This window comes from Gossypium arboreum, chromosome 11, assembly GCF_025698485.1.
Source record: "Gossypium arboreum isolate Shixiya-1 chromosome 11, ASM2569848v2, whole genome shotgun sequence".
NCBI lineage: Eukaryota > Viridiplantae > Streptophyta > Magnoliopsida > Malvales > Malvaceae > Gossypium > Gossypium arboreum.
This window is the reverse complement of record NC_069080.1, coordinates 137,387,348-137,404,198: the sequence shown is the minus strand read 5'-3', so window position 1 is coordinate 137,404,198 and position 16,851 is coordinate 137,387,348. Positions and strand designations below refer to the sequence as shown.

The 16,851-nt window shown below is 29.2% G+C and overlaps 2 protein-coding genes and 1 long non-coding RNA gene across 5 annotated transcripts; all 3 read right to left on the bottom strand.

Annotated features, from left to right (window-relative positions):
• Positions 1-303: 303 nt before the first annotated feature.
• On the bottom strand, positions 304-3,431 carry LOC108470778 (uncharacterized). Its single transcript, XM_017772228.2, has 5 exons — positions 3,228-3,431; positions 2,759-3,069; positions 2,236-2,487; positions 2,110-2,151; positions 304-1,073 (listed from the first exon to the last, which is right to left on the bottom strand). Exons 2-5 carry the CDS (start codon positions 3,056-3,058, stop codon positions 594-596), a joined length of 1,074 nt encoding a protein of 357 aa, XP_017627717.1. The 5' UTR covers positions 3,059-3,069; positions 3,228-3,431; the 3' UTR covers positions 304-593.
• Positions 3,432-5,383: 1,952 nt separating this feature from the next.
• Positions 5,384-7,907, bottom strand: LOC108471067 (uncharacterized). 3 transcript variants are annotated; one of them, XR_008274443.1, is made up of 4 exons: positions 7,673-7,907; positions 6,771-7,327; positions 6,428-6,686; positions 5,384-5,949 (listed from the first exon to the last, which is right to left on the bottom strand). It is a non-coding gene; the product is annotated as an uncharacterized LOC108471067 (long non-coding RNA). The 3 variants fall into 3 exon arrangements; XR_008274442.1 differs by having other exon boundaries at positions 6,783-7,327; XR_001869452.2 differs by having other exon boundaries at positions 6,428-7,327.
• Positions 7,908-11,281: 3,374 nt separating this feature from the next.
• On the bottom strand, positions 11,282-15,416 carry LOC108470663 (uncharacterized). The gene is made up of 5 exons (XM_053020807.1): positions 15,282-15,416; positions 14,505-15,070; positions 13,798-14,034; positions 12,914-12,940; positions 11,282-12,067 (listed from the first exon to the last, which is right to left on the bottom strand). Exons 2-5 carry the CDS (start codon positions 15,057-15,059, stop codon positions 11,600-11,602), a joined length of 1,287 nt encoding a protein of 428 aa, XP_052876767.1. The 5' UTR covers positions 15,060-15,070; positions 15,282-15,416; the 3' UTR covers positions 11,282-11,599.
• Between the last annotated feature and the right edge of the window lie 1,435 nt (positions 15,417-16,851).

Here is a 16,851-nt window from a genome sequence, read left to right as displayed (position 1 = left end):
TAAGTTTATGATACTTTATATTATGTTATTTTTATATATTATATAATTTAGAACATATTAAAAAAATAACATATATTAAATATATAATACTACTCTAATATATACATTAAAATAATGTTAAGATCACTATATAAAAATTCAATAAATAAAAATATATAAAATTATTAAATATTAAAATAATATAATATAAATATTTTTTTAAAAAAATAATATAAGCAGACTTAAAATAAGTTTCAGTTGTTCTTTTGTAAATATAAATGAATTTGAGTAAAATTTTAAACTCAAATTTTGGATTGGGCTAAATTTGAACAAGAATAAAGTAGTTTATATTATACTATACGTCTTATTAAGACGATTACATAACATTAACATACACACACGTACACGTACACGTACACGTACACAATACAAATTACACAACAAACTCCACAATTTCATACCAAAAACCACAAAGCTTCTACGTTCGGGACAACCAAATTGAAGCAAACTCATACTGACCTGAACTCAAACTCAAGACCATCTAAACTTGAAACAACCTGAACATAAAATGACTAAATCCAGAGACAGATCCAATCCAAAATAATTGGAAAATTTTACAACCCGAACCAACCCAACCCAAATTTATTATGAATGTAGGCATCAAAATTCTTCCTCAGTAAATGATCAGCAAATGTCACTTGAAAACCATGTTGCCTAGCACAATTGAGCGCCGCTGCCCATTTTTTCAACATATCCATCTCCACGGGTGCCAAATCTTGCATCTCCTTGATAGCAGCGCAGACAAAAACTTGAACATAACTGTGGGCAATCCCAGTAGCTTCCCCACGAGCCTCTTCGATTTGGTTCGCAATAGGTCTGAGGTAGTCAGGAAGAAGATCCAAGCCATTAGTTTTCTTCAATGCCTCTTCTAATCCTTCGAAATCTTTGACAGACACTTTATTGTTGTTTTCGTCATAAAGTTGGTTTTCCAAACTCTTCAATAGAGACTGTATTCTTTCAAGAGTTGACAAACTTCCATGATCTTCATCTGGATCTTGATCAAGAGAAAAAAGCCATGGATATGCTGAACAAAACTAAAACAACAAACATAGAATACAAGTCATAATTTTGTAGTAGCCATATTGAAGTTTCAAAATTTTGATTTTGATTTCATCTATCATATAAATTACAGAAAATGATGTGTATAAATCAGTTTTAAGAATGCACTCAAGAACCAGAGAGAATAGCAGAAAGAGAGGGGAAGAAGAAGAAGAAGAAGATCGAGTGAGAGAAGAGAACAATGGGAAACTCGACAACAGTTAGGAGAGGTGGTTACTGTGGCTGTTACTCGACAGCTGTAATCCCTCTCCAGTTCGCACTGTTTCACTAATGAGAAGGCTTCAGCGGAAAGCTCCAAATCATTAATGGTTCACATAACCAAAACGGTGCTTATCAACAAAGGCTAATAGGCATAAGAAAATAACAGAATAACATCAGAGTTTGCAGCAACATTTTCTTCCATAGCATTGAGATCTAATGAGATTATGTATTTGAATTTTTTTAATTAAAATAACATGAATTTCAAATTCATTACTAACACCCATTCAATAAATATATGTATCTAAGAAATAACTACAAACAATACATTTTATTTACATTATATCATTTAACTTGCACTACTTTTGAAATCCAAGTTTCCAAATGCTTCTTAAAACAGCTGATTCCCAATGCAATATATGTATGTATGAATATATCATACCTCTTTTATTAGATTCAAACATATATATACATGCAAAAGTATGTATAAAATGCTTAGATTCAACAATATGTTTAGTTTTCAATGCACAAGTCCATGCAGGACACGAGAAGCAGGGAGAGTCCTAAATATTAGGTGGTCTGATACTGAAAATCTAGGTTTTTCAGACTCTTCATTTTTGCTTGAAGTGTCCATGTACCGGCACATTCGGATAAGTATATTTAATATAACCATCCAAGATTCCTCTAAACAGGTTAAAAAACCTTTGAAAAAACAGGTCTGTGCATGAGTGATTTACAAACGAGAAAAGTTTATCTTATCTAAGAAATAATAACACCATGCTAGTTAATATCAATGATACGAAATGTGCATACCTTAGCGTTAGAGAAGACTGCATCAAGGTCCCTTGTTTGTTCCTGAAAAATAAATTTAGAAAGTTAAATTGGAGATTTAGATCATGAAAGCAAACTTAGTAATTAAATTTGTAATCATTAGTGTACCTCTGATCGTTTTTGATCTAATTCATTTAACTTATCTTCTACTGTATCCAATTCCTCATTCACCTTATCTTCTGTTAAAAGATGATCTTTGAATTTGGCCTTGATGTCCTGGATCTTTTGGAGAATGCTTTGGAGATCAGGACGCATTGGCCACCGCGTTTTGATTTGCTTGAAGGAGGCAGGAATTTTTAATGGTACAGGAAAGGATTTCGGTTTTACCCATGTCAGAAATTCCAAATCTCTCATTTTGTCCTTCATTCCACCAAATATATACACAAAAATAAGTGTTAAAAAACAATATATAAAGATATTGCTGATGCAAGGATTTCCAAACTGTACAGTTCTGATGTATTGTTGTGTATTGTCTGTTTAGAAAATAGTCCAATACTTACCAGATGACATGGGATCTTTTTATGTTCAAAATGTTTGCATAAAAGATAATAAAAAAGTGAATCTAATATGAAATTCTTAGTTTTTAATGTGAATCTAATATGAAATACTTAGCTCAATTAGGACACTTTACCGTCTTTCTTCGTCTGTCAATTTGATGGCGGAAATTTTTCAATCTGTTTTGCACAGCTTCCCCACAGTTATTTTCACTTTTCGGTTTTGGCCGCCGCTGGGAGCTTGAAGCTTCTTTTCCCGATGTCCATTTCTTGGGGGCTTTTCCTTTAGCTTCCACTGAATCATCGATTTCCCGGCTTCTTTTCTTGCTTCCCGTCGACAAATGCATCTGGGTATCATCCGGTTCATTTTCAGGTGGATCACTCTCAGCGTCCGAAACAACCCCAATTGGGCAAGGGATGTCCTGGTTTTCACTCATTTAGCACAGACCTGAGGAACAAAAAAAGATCAAACCACGGATATAAAAACTACCAAAACGAAACCCTACGAAACTAAGTTTCCTCAAGCAATAAAAGAAGAAATTCTGCAAGATCAGAAAAAGAAATGTATGGACTGCGATGAAAATGAGCTGGTAAATTAAGTAGTACCTACTACTTGGATTTGTCTACAGTGAAGATAAGAGGGGAGAACACCGGCTGCCAACGCCTTGAACGGAAAATAGTGACCAAATTTCAATTTGGGGATTGAATAAAAAGAAGTAAGGAAAGGTAATTAAAAGAAAAGTTGGATGGAGGTTTGGGGGAAAAGAAGTAGTAGTGAAGGTTTGTTGTTTGATTTGGTGTTTGAGACTTTATAGATCGCCACGCCCTGTCCCTTTAATTAAAATGTCCTTAAGCCATATCTTTTTTACTGGTTTGCCATTACCTACCTACTAAATGCCCACTTATTTCCCAATATATTATTTGTTTAAATTTCTTTTTAATCCTTCGTATATCTTTAAACTTACTATTTTTCCTACTTTAACCGCAACAAATTCTTTGTTCTTTTAACTATGTATCTATTTTAAAATTTTTATTTAAAAGAGAATTTTTTTCTAATTTCTTATTGGATCTAAAGAGTATTTTCTCTAATTTCTTATTGAATCTATATGCTTCCTAATTTAATGCTCAAAATTCTTATTTATTATATTTCAAAATTTTATACTAATTCTTAATCTGATCCATCATTTTACCTAACCTCGAGTTAGAACGCGAATGTTACAAAAACATACTCAATACAACAACTCACGATTTTAAACATTAAAAACCATAAACATATTTGACGCAAAATGAGACATTAAAACATAGCAGAATGTTAAATACAGTATTACATATAAACTATGAGAGCTCCTTTTTTTTGAAAGTAGGCAACCACATTATTCTGCAACATATTATTAGCAAATCCTAATTGAAAACAATGTTCATTAGCGTAATTTAAACCTATTTTCTTTTCATTTATTATTTGAATTAAACCACTTTTGAAGACTGAATTATTTTGGGATCCAATTTAGTTCATAAACATATAATTGTTTTAAATTTTACTGGGAGCAAAAGTATCATTGTAAAAGTATAATTTATTTAAAAATAATTGAATTTAATAATAATATTATAAAAATTAAAAAAACTTGAAAAAATATAAATTTTGTAGAAAACTATTTAAATTTATTAAAAACTATACATATACAAATAATATTTGAAAGTTGTAAAAATTATTAAAATTTGTTAAAATCATTAATTTTTTAAATGATTAAAAATTGTAAAAATTATAAGAATATTGAAAATTTTAAAAATTATGATAATTTTACAATTTTAATAAAACATATGTCAAGATAATCTATGAAAAGGACTATGACATGAGAGGTGAAAATTTTTAAAGGTATGCCGGAGAGAGATGATTAATAAAAACATTAAAATAAATCCCTAAATAACCCGATAAACCGCAAACTAGAGATTCAAAGGAATCATATTTCAATATTGTATTTGCCTAAACTAATTATTAAACCACCACATAATTAGTTAAGAAAAATAATTTAATATATTTTAAAAAATAACAATTTTAAAAAATATAAAGTATTAACTGATGAATGAAAAAATTTCAGTGTGATAAAAAATATTTAGAATAAATAGGAGAAAGGAAAAAAGAGATTTTATAATTTATATATATTTATGAATTTTAAAATTATAAATTATAGTATATTATAAATAATAAAAATATTTTTAAATAAAATCAATTTTTTCGATTGGGTCAATAGGAAAATTCTAAAATCAATAATAATTACGCGACAAAAAAATAAAATCACAGTTTGTTCAAACCGTTAAATAATTTTCTCGGTTTTAACGAAAGTTGTTCTCCATTTTCCTTACGTGCTCATCTCCGAAAGGAGTTGACCGTTTTCATAAATAATATATATTTATTTTAAAAATTATAAATTGTATTATATTCTAAATAATTAAAAATATATATTAAATTAAAGATAAGTTTAAATGGGCGATTAGAGACAGTACGCCGTAGATAAACGCACAATTAAAAATTTAAAAACTAATATAAGTCACCAAAATAATCAATTTAATACTTACAGTTTGAAAAAACAATTAAAAATAATTAATCATAATATAGTACTAATATCTTATGTCAAATGTATATATTTTAATAGATATTATATCTAATTTAAATCTCAATATTTTGTCAAATTGACCTTGATTTTGAAAAAGTCAATAAATTTAGACTTAGTTTTTCTACATTTACACAAATACTGTGATCTAAATTTATTATTATAATAATCAAAATTATATAAAACTAATGAGAAATATTAATATCATAATGAATTATCTTTAGTCACTCGCTTCAAAACCAAAAGAGAGTAAATTGCTCTGGTTTACTTTGATATCGAAATTGTTGAGTAAGCAAAACAGTCAAGCGAATTCTTCATCAATAGTTTATCAGCAAATTCCACTTGAAAACCAAGTTCCTTTGCTCCCCATTTTTTCAATTTACTCCAATCGAAATCCTCAATCGATAAATCTTCCATCTATTTGATTGTAGCACAGACCAGAACTCAAATCTGCAGCTTCTAGATAGCTTTACCGTTAGCCTTTTGGATTCTTATACCAATTTGTTTCAAGTAATCTGCCTCCCCCACCTCCCCATGTAGCGTTCTTCAAGGCCTGGTTTAAGACTTTAAGCCTTTGAAATCTGTATAATCCACTTCGTTGTTTTTTATACTAATAAAATTAGCCATTAACACTTCCCGAGTTGGCCAACTTACATGATCTTGATTAACAGTAACAAGATAATTTCTTCCATATCAATCCACGGACATGCTGAAAAAAGCTACAACAACAAATATAGACAAGTCATGATTTCAAAGTAAAGTTATTTATGAAAACATGAATTTTGAAGATTCAGATTTGTATTTCATTGAGAATAATAAATCATACAAATGATGTGTCTAGGGTTAGGTATATAAACTAGTCAAGATTTAATCTGATTATTATTTCATAAAGCTTGCAAACCCAAATCCATGTTTTGAAATCGGAGTTCCCAAACGCCACTTAAGGCAATTGATGCTCAATGCAATATATATATAGGTGTATCGAGAGTTTAACACACTTTATGCTTAACTAAGCACTATCCGAAATATAAGCCTAAAATTTTGTATTCAAAACTAACAACCAAATAAAAGTACTATAGCTGAAAATGGCTTAACAAGCTTAACAACTTCTTTGTTAAGTCTTAAAACAGGTCTGTGCATGAGAAAAGACAGTATAATTATAATATGATTTACAAAGGAGAGATGAAATAATAATACCTGCATATCAATGATAACCCTGATTTGCATAAAGTACCTGCATAAACTAGGTTAGAAAGTTAAATTGAGATTTAGATCATAAAATCAAATTTAATAATTAGATTTGTAAACATTGACATATCTTCTACAAATTGTTGATCAAATTGTTTGATCTCCGGGTGTTTTCGAGCAATCTCTGCTTTGTCTCGGCTTCTGCTAAAGAAGTGTCCTTTAACTCACCCTTGAAATTCTTGATTAATGTCCTTGAGATTAGATCAACCTATAAAGTACCTTAAACAGCATGAGAGAGTGACATTTGTGCCACGCGAATCAACCCATTGTTTATTGTTTAAAGTTAAACAACCTCCATTATTACCCGATGATAACCAGGTGAACTCTATGTTAGCCGAGGCCAGAAAAGAAGCAAAGGAACTTATCTGAAACATCTTGACGGTTACATTATTTTGCCTTTATTGTTGATCGAATTGTTCGAACTTCGGGTGTATTCGAGCAATCTCTGCTTTGTCTCAGCTTCTGCTAAACAAGTGTCCTTTAACTCACCCTTGAAATTCTTGATTAATGTCTTTGAGATTAGATCCTATAAAGTACCTTAAACAGCATGAAAGAGTGACATTTGAACCACGCGATTATTGTTTAAAGTTAAACAACCTCCATTATTACCCGATGATAACCAGGTGAACTCTATGTTAGCCGAGGCCAGAAAAGAAGCAAAGGAACTTATGGAAAACATCTTCACGGTTACATTATTTTGCCTTCATCCGATATAGAGTCCACCCAGTTATCATCGAGTAGCAATAGAAATTCGTTCGCGTGAAATTGTCACGCTCTCAAGCTGTTAAAGGTCCATCATAGCATATGTAACAAAATCCGCATTGTTGCTGTTGATCATCTTGTACAGATCTGGGAAATTTAACTCAGATCAGATGATGAATAAAAAACAATTGAATCGAAAACATAAAGAACAAGTAAATCGTCGACACATCTTGTACAGATCTGGGAAATTTAACTCAGATCAGACATGAATCAAAAACAATCGAATCGAAAACATAAAGAACAAGTAAATCAACGACACCACATATCGTACAGATCTGGGAATTTTAACTCAGATCAGATGGCGAATAAAAAATAATCAAATCAAAAACATAAAGAACAAGTAAATCAACGACACCGCAACGTTAGTTCAAACAATAAATATAAAAAATTATAAACTAACGAAACTCTAAACGATTATGAAACGAAATTTACCAGAGTAATTGAAAAATCTCATGCTGTCCGGGTAGAGAAGAGAAGTGCCAGCTGCCCAAAAGTAAAACGAAAGAAATGAAGCCATTCATTGGTAAGGATTTAATTAAGAAGAAGTAAGGCAAGAGAAAGCTCGAGAGATTTCTAGTTCGTCTATATAATTTGAAGCCAAAAGATATGGCGATGGTGAAGGGACGCTAGCAAGCAAACTTAGGGTTTAGGACCTCAATCATATAGATTTTTTATCAAAAATATATAAACATTATAAAATATAAAAATAGAAATAAAATTTTTAGAAAATATAAAAATCTAGAAAAGAGCATGTAAACTATAAAAATATATGATAAATGAAAAGAAATTAGTTGAAATTAAAAATACTATTGTAAAAATGGTAAAAGAAACTTATAAAAATTTGTAAAATATCATTTTAAAATTTAAAATTTATTAAAATTATAAATATATATAATCATATATAAACTCTTAATATATATTTATATGAAATAATTAAATATATAAAATTTAGAAAAATATAAAATAAAAAAAAATCTTTTAAGGGCTGGCATGGGCCTGATCCCAATATGTAAAATTGTTATTTAAGTCTTTAAATTTTTTTAAAATTTTATATTAATAAATATAAAATTATACTTTAGCCTTTTAAAATTATAAAAATTGATTTAATCATTTACAAATTATAAAGATATAAACTATAAAAATAAAATTTCATCCGACCCCTTAAAAAATTGTTCTAACTTCGCCCCTGTTAATTGTGTGATTATTTGTCTTTTTCTTTGATTAGTAGTTCAGTTATTATTTTAGATAGATACGATATCAAAATATAATTACGTTGAGTTGACATTTATCTATTATTTATTGGTAAATAAGTATAATCTATCATTGTTATATCACTTAAAATGAAATGGTAATTTTAGAATTAACATTTCTAGTTTGTGATTTATCAGGTTATTTATGAGATTTGCTTTAATGTTTTTGTTAATCATCTCTCTCTGTGGTACCTTCAAAAGAAAATCTTCTCTCATGTCATAATTCATTTTATAGGTTATCTTGGCATAATAATTTGACAATTTGTTATTATTTTTGCATATTCTAATTTCCATTTTAAGAAAATTATAATAATATTTTTAAAAAATTTAAATATCTTGTAGTTTTCGCAAGTTTTAAAGAATTGTTACAATTTTTAATCATTTTTTAAAATTAATGATTTTCACAATATTTTAATCATTTTTAAAACTTTTATATTATTTATAATTTTAATGAACTTTAAAATATTTAAATAGCAAAAAATCAAAATTCATTTACGACATTACACATTGCATAAATTTTTATGTATAATTTTGATATTTATTCCTACAATAATAGTTGAATTTAAAGTTAAGTTATTTGTCCAAATTTAAGAGTGACCATTTTACCAATAAAAGCCCATTTCCTACTTTATTTAAGGAAATAAGCCACTTTTTTCATTATTTACCTGAATGGGCTGAAAAAATTAAAACGCGTCCATATAAGAGTGTTTTAAGGGAAAATTCTAGAAAAACGTGTTCTTGAGGGAGCGTTTTGCCATGTCAGCACATTTTTGTGCTGACGTGAATGCGCTTTGCTGACATGGCAAAACCTTAAACTTTAAACACTAATCTTATAAACTTTAGGCACTAAACATGCAAATAACCCTAAACCTAGAAAGACACTGGCTAAAACGCATCCCTGAGGGAGCGTTTTGACATGTCAGTAATGCGCGTCCACGTAAGAGCGTTTTGTGCTGACATGGCAAAACGCTCCCTCAGGGACGCGTTTATTTGGAATTTTCCCTTAAAACGTTCCTACGTGGACGCGTTTTAATATTTCCGACCTATTCCGATAAATAATAAAGAAAAGTAGCCTATTTTACAGAACTGGGCCTTTATTGGTAAAATGGTCTTTAAGAGTGTATCCAATTTATTAAGCTAAAAAATGAGTTTAAAAAAAATTGAAGATGATAATATATATATATATATATAAATTTAGTTATTTACAAATAAAGAAGAGTGTTGGGAAATAAATTATGACTTATATCGAACAATTATGTATAATTTATACATTATTCGATGAAGTTCGATCCAAATATAAATACCTTTACTTAACCATTATATCTTGAAATGAAAGAAAAATGTATATTTATTTTTTAAAAGGGTTAATGTGTAATTTGGTATTGGAATTTGATAATTATTTTTTGGGGATTTAAATTTTTTATCTAAATTAAATTTAAATGTAAAAATAATTACTAAATTCAAGGTTTAAGTTGGACAAAAATAATTACGCCACAAATAGTGGTTTAATCCAAAATGATTATAAAAGTTTATATGTTTAAAAATGTTTAATTTTTTTAAATTGATTATAAAAATTATATGTTTTAAAAAGGAGAGAATAAGGAGGTGGGAAAAATAAAAAAATTTGTGTGTGAAATCTAATTATTTTGGTAAATGTATTATGAAGGATATTAGGAGTAAGATTAATTTTGTTTCCTTTTATAGAAAAAGGTAAATTAGTCACTTTATATTAAATTAAAGAATAAATTAATTATTTTGTTAAAATTTCATCCATTTATCTTGTTAAAAACTAGTTCCCATAGATTAGAATGAGATATACATGACACACCGTGTAATTATTGAGTTATTTTGTCAATCTCGTTAGTTTTAATAATAAAATGAATAATTTTTAATATAAAAATCGGTTTATTTTTTATCTAACATACAATGTTTAATTTACTTAATTTTAGGTAAAAAACAAAATGCAATATAACTCTTACTACAAGGGCCTCCAAGATACTTTTACCAATTATTTTTATTGGGTTTTGGGAAAGATGAACTTGGTTAATGGGTTGTAACATATTAAAGAAAATAAATAAATAAAAACATTTTTATTTTTAATTGTTTTTAGAAAAAAAGTATTTATCATTGAAAATATGCAACACGTGTTGAAATCTAATTGTGTTATTTTTCATTAGATCGGATAAAGTTTAATTTTCAATATGGAAAGATAGCAATATTAAATACATACAATATCAAATGAGATAAAGGAAAGATAACACATCAACGTGAAATAAATCAATATGACATCTTAAAGACGATTATAACTCAGCAAAATAGACAAAACGCTATACAAATTTAAGAACATTCCAGATATCAAAAACCAAAAAATTAAACCAAACACTATTAGATATCATATGATACAAAATGAAACATGAAAAAAATAAAATAAAATATCATGGAGGCTCCTATAATAGGAGCCAAATAATATTTTATCCTCGTTACTTAAAAAAGAGAGTAAATTAGTCTTTTTTTTTTTGTTAGATCAAAGAACAAATTAATCCTTTCTATTATAAGATTCATCAATTTGTATCGTTATAAACTGACGTAGCTGATAGGATAACCGAACAATGACACGTGACATGCCACATGTACCTCATATTGACGTCTAGTGATCAATTTTTAACAGTAGAAATGAAAAAAATCTTAATAAAAAGATTAATTTAATCTTTAATCTAACTTATAGAAATTAATTTATCTATTTTTTAAATAAAAAAGATAGAATATAAATCCGACTCCACATCAATGGTAGTTTTACCTTAAAAAAAAAAACAGCAATATAAAATATATCAATGTCTCAAAATCCGTAAACATAAAATATAAATATAAAGCATCTCAAATACAACTACAACACAACTAAATATATGCATACAATTCAGCTAAACCATACGACACAACAAAATATATGAATGCAATACAGATAAATAAGTTAAGATACTGAGAACCATAAAGTTTTAGATAGAGAACAAGTAAATATAGAAACTAAAGTCCATCAAAACCAAATTGAAGCTTATATGGAAGGTTGATTTACCAAATGCAAAAACACCTTTTGATGCACAACCACGAAAGCTCAGCCAATTAGGATTCCACAACCCAATAATTGAGTAGCAAAGTAGGCAAGCAACTTCAACTCCAACAGGTTATCAGCAAATCCCACTTGAAAACCATGTTCTTTGGCCTTATTAAGGGTAGCTCCCCACTTTTTCAACCTATCCAAGTCCAAATCCTTGACTAGCAAATTTTCCATCTCTTTAATTGCTGCGCAGACCAGAAGTTGACTACCGATTTGGGAAATTTCAGTGGCTTTTCCACGAGCTGCTTCGATTCGAATCGCAATAGGCTCAAGGTAATTTGGAAGTTTTCCCCAGCCAGTAATGTTATCCAATGCTTGTTGTAAGCCTGGGAAGTCTTGAACATCCACTTTGTTGTTGTCTTTCGCATAAATTTCCTTTTCTAACTCACTAAATTTAGATTGAAATTCTTCACGAGTTGGCAAACTTCCACTGATTTCTTTCATCTGTGAACATGCAGAATAAATCTGAAATAACAAACACGAAAAACAAGTCAATTTCAAAGATATGAGCTAAAAGTATCACAGATGTTCTTGTACTAGAAGTTGAATTGTGTTTTACTTTTTTTATTAAAAAAATAAGCAAATTAATATATATACGTTAGATTAAAGAGCAAATTGGTCATTCTATTAAAAGTTCATCAGAAACGATTAATTTACTCTTTAATTTAATGTACAGGGGTTAAATACCTATTTTTTTAGTAAAAGAACAAACCGCAATCCATGCTAGAATTTTGAAGTTATAAATTAGTATATGATTATGTAAAAATAAATTGAGATTGAAGTGTGATTATGCATTTGGAAAATATAAAAAACAAGATATTTTAAATTCATTATTAAAAAGCTTAGTATAAATTTATATTATGGATTTGAGAAATGATTACATTTATTTTACTATAATGTTAATAGGGTACGAATGAGATATTAATGCTTGCAAATTATTTGAGTTCGACTCGAAAAAAATTTCAATTCAATTTAAAAATTATCAAGTCGAGCTCAAACTATCGATCGAGCTTTTCATTTTTTTCTAAATTCCATTATTGCCCCTAATTTAAATATTATTAATCTTAAGCTTAATTATCGACCCAAGCTCAAGCTCGAGTTCGAGCTTGAGTATAAAGATTGGTAAACGAGCTTAATCAAGCTTGAGCTCAAGTAACTAGATTATATCTCAAATCAAGCTCGAGCTTAAAAACAAATGCTCAATCCAGCTCAAACAACATTCGAATTCAGCTCGACTCGATCACTACCCTAAGTTATGTTACATTATTTCAAATTTAAGTTTTCAAATATTTATGTGTATATATAACATACCTCTTCTACCGTCTCCCCGTTGAACTCCTGAAATTAAAGAGAAATATAAACAAATGATCAAGATGTAAGAAAGGGTAAGTTTAATAATGACTTGAGACATTGAGACATGTCTGGAAACAAAAAAGACTATATATGGATAGAGAAAATAATCAAGAAAGATATGTATTTTTTTTTTTCTTTAAAGTTTATAGCTTCAACCATTTATTGTATTTTCAAAGGTTAGAAAGCTTCAACCCTATGTATTGTTTTCAATGAATCCTAAATTGTAGGTTTATCGATATCCTACTGAGAATCTTGTCACTCAAGCTTTTAATTTTGCTTGAAGCATTCATGTTCGATTCATGTTCGGACATCCGTTTGAAATATGACTTTCTAAAATTTCTCAAAATACATGAAAAATTTTAAAAAAGTTGAACACATTTGTGCTAGACGTAAACCGACACTTAACACAGATCCAACTAAATAGTTGAAAAGGGCTGTTAGGTCTAAAAAAAAGTCTAGTGCTTGAAAAAAACATTATATTGTAATGTGATTTATAAATGAGTAATGCACTTACACATAGGTATGCATATGACTATCCAAACTTCATCCAAATATATGAGAAAACTTGAAAGTAATAGTTTAAAATTCCCGTGTTTAACTGAATATGCTTCATAGCTGAATTTGCTATGCCTAAAAACATGTCAAGAGGACAGACGTTATAATTAGAAAAATGTGATTTGTAAATGAGAAATGTTCATCTTATGCAAGAAATATGATACGATATCAGTTAATATCAATCAACAAGGTTCTTTGCTTTGTCCAAGTCTTGAAAAACCAAGTTAAATTGGAAATTTGGATCATAAAATCGAACTTAGTAATTATATTTGTAAACAATAGCATACCTCTAGTTGATCCAACTGTTCGAGCTCCTTTTCTACTTGGAGCAGTTTCTGCTTCGCCTCAGCTTCTGGTAATAGGCGTCCCTTGTGATTCTCCAGGATTTCCTTGATATTTTGCTTAACTTTCTGGAGACCAGACAGCACTGGCCATCGTGTTTCGATTTGCTCAAGTGAGCCGAAAACTTGTGGGCAGAGCTGAGAGGCTTTCATCGCCACCATCTTATATACCTTCCCATAAGTCTTCATGTCATCAAATATATACACAAAACAAGTGTTAGAAACATTGACAATGCAAGGATTTTCGGACTACCCGATTCAAGATACTATCTACATTTTTTTCCTTGAAAAAATAAAGAAGAAGAAGAGGATAGCCTCAGCATTTAGTAATTGATGGGCGATCATTGGATTCCTTCCCACTTATAGCACCATTTAAGGTATTGTTACCTTCAGGACCTTCTCACAATTGTATCCAGTGAGTAAGAATAACCCTTACTTTACAAAGCAGAGTCCAATCCAGTCAATGTGGGATTTTTTACCTTCAACATATATGTATAAAGCACAACAATAGTTTGAATTGAATATGAATTACTACGTTAAATTAAGAGACTTACTTTATTTAGTCTTCGGTCTATCCGATCCACTAAAACTTTCGCACCTTCAACAATAATTTGAATTGAATATGAATTACTACATTAAATTAAGAGACTTACTTTATTTAGTCTTCGGTCTATCCGATCCACTAAAACTTTCGCACCTTCCTTTATAGTTTTTCCCGAAATAAGCTCTTTCCTTTTCGGTTCTGGTTGTTGGAGAGTTGATGATTCATCGATAAAAAAGGTTCTCCGGCACTGCTTCTTTGTGACTCGTCCTTCAGCTACGGACAAGTTACAGGGGACTAATTCAAGGTCTCTTTTCATGCCCAAGTTAGCCTGATTACCATCGACCGAAAACAGCAGTCCCTTGGCGCCGTCTTGTACTTGAGGTGTCGCCCTCCCAAGCTGTCGAAGGTTTCCTGTAGATTCGAGGCTGGACAACGGCAGTCCGTTCGTCCCATCTTGTACTTCAGGCGTCGCCCTCCCAGGCTGTCGAAGGTTTCTTGTAGATTCCAGGCTGGACAACAGCAGTCCGTCCGCGCTAGTTTGTACTTTAGATGTCTCCATTTGAATTTCTACCGTAGGTCTCAGGTTGGTGTTGCTCAGAGGGTAATCAGCAAAGAACTCGTCACAAGAACTGTTGGAGTTGAAATAACTGTAATAGTCGGTCATCTTTCACAGATCTGGGGAAATTAAAATCAGATCAGCGGAAATCATTGGGCCGAAAACACTAACGATTTTGCTGAATTCAGAAGAAAAATAGAAAGAAACAGATAGAAAGTAACAAAACCAAAGGATATGAAACCAGATTTCCTAAAAATCTAACATTAAAAGGAAACTCAGCAGCAAAATCAAAGCAAGACATAAATAGTTAGTAATTCAACAGTTACTCACAGGTAGAGAAGAAAAAGCCGGCTGCACAAAGAAATGAATGAAACCAAATAAATTAAAAAGGAATTATGTCAAATGCCATTAAAGACAACTCGAGAAATTTGAAGTAGCTCGAGACCGAGTATGCATATTTGTATATACCCATATGGTAGGTCCAAGGACCTTTTTCGACACGTGTCCTCATGACATTTTTTACATTACTACTATTGTCTCCCCATCCCCGCTAACTATGCCGGGTTTTCAAATTTTATTATAAATTCATTTAATTATTAAAACTTAATAATAATAAATCATAATTATTTAAATTTTTAATCATAAAATTTTATTTTATTATTTATTTAAAATGGATACAAATTTTAAATTAAGGATAAATTAACACCTAAAGCAATCATTCTAAACATTTTATTTAAAAATAGCATTCTTAATTAACCCACTTTAAATATATTATTTGAGAATAGATAAAAAGAATTGCACGTAAATCAAGTACAAATCTTTTAAATAAAATAAATTTTTTTATCTTTTTATAATTAGTCTATTGTAAATTCTAAACTAATTTGTGTGTTTAAAAATATATTAAATTAAATAATAAAACATTTTTCACCATGATAAATATATTGAGATACAATATAAAATGAAATAAAAATAATATGAATATCATAAAAACAAATAGAATAAATTATTAATATATAAAAATGTAAATAAAGAACCCATTTTTTCTCTTTCTCTAATCACCCCACCCCAAACCCATAAAAGTTAGGAATGACATCAGGAAGAAACAGACTTTTGCGCACCTCGACCTCAACTCTCAACTCGATGTTTAAAAGAAAAAATCTGTCTAGATTTTAAAATTTAATGTGAGTTTGGATAGACGATTGAACATGATACAATATATTTAATTTATTTTTGTTTCATATTATATTATTATTATAGTATTTAATTTTATTATCATTATTATTTTTATACTAAATACATTACCCATTTAAACTTACGCTCAGTACGAGATTCAAATAAAATTTTTCCTCCACCAACCTTGCTGTTGGTTACTGTGTTGTATATATAAAATTAATTTTTATTATGTGGAAACTAAAACTTAAAATTTAACTTTTTTTTTGAAAAGTTAATTTTTTTTCCAGCAAAGCTAAAACTTAATATGTATTAGTGTATATCTCGAAGTGGAATAGAAAAGACTTAATGTAAACTCGATTCTAATTTGAACTTGATTTTTTAAAAGATTTCACTCAACTTAAATCCGATTTTAATAAAAAAATTTAATTCTAACAAAGCGAGTAGGGTCAGAATCTGTGTTTTGAGATGTTTGTCACCCCTAATAAAAAACCAACTGTCAAGATGTTAGGACCAAACATCGACCGTATCCCACATATCTTAAAAGTATAGGGTTAATATACAAATTTCCCTACTTTACATAAAAATTAAAATTTGTCATTATACTTTAGTTTTATTGATACTTGTCGTTGCACTAAAAGTAAATGTAAATTTATCACTTTTGTATGATTAAATTATGAGGTTAAAGTTTGATTTTTTTATTAAATTTTGGTATACAAAAAACATATAA

Excerpts from the sequence above, each read along its gene's own strand:
- LOC108470663 (XM_053020807.1), bottom strand. The coding sequence starts at position 15,059 with ATGACCGACTATTACAGTTATTTCAACTCCAACAGTTCTTGTGACGAG. Across the intron at positions 14,035-14,504 it reads TAGACCGAAGACTAAATAAA|ACTTATGGGAAGGTATATAA; the intron begins GTAAGTCTCTTA and ends GATGACATGAAG. Across the intron at positions 12,068-12,913 it reads ACGGGGAGACGGTAGAAGAG|ATTTATTCTGCATGTTCACA; the intron begins GTATGTTATATA and ends TTGTTATTTCAG.
- LOC108470778 (XM_017772228.2), bottom strand. The coding sequence starts at position 3,058 with ATGAGTGAAAACCAGGACATCCCTTGCCCAATTGGGGTTGTTTCGGAC. Across the intron at positions 2,488-2,758 it reads TTGACAGACGAAGAAAGACG|GACAAAATGAGAGATTTGGA; the intron begins GTAAAGTGTCCT and ends GGTGGAATGAAG. Across the intron at positions 1,074-2,109 it reads CAGTCTTCTCTAACGCTAAG|TTTTGTTCAGCATATCCATG; the intron begins GTATGCACATTT and ends TTGTTGTTTTAG.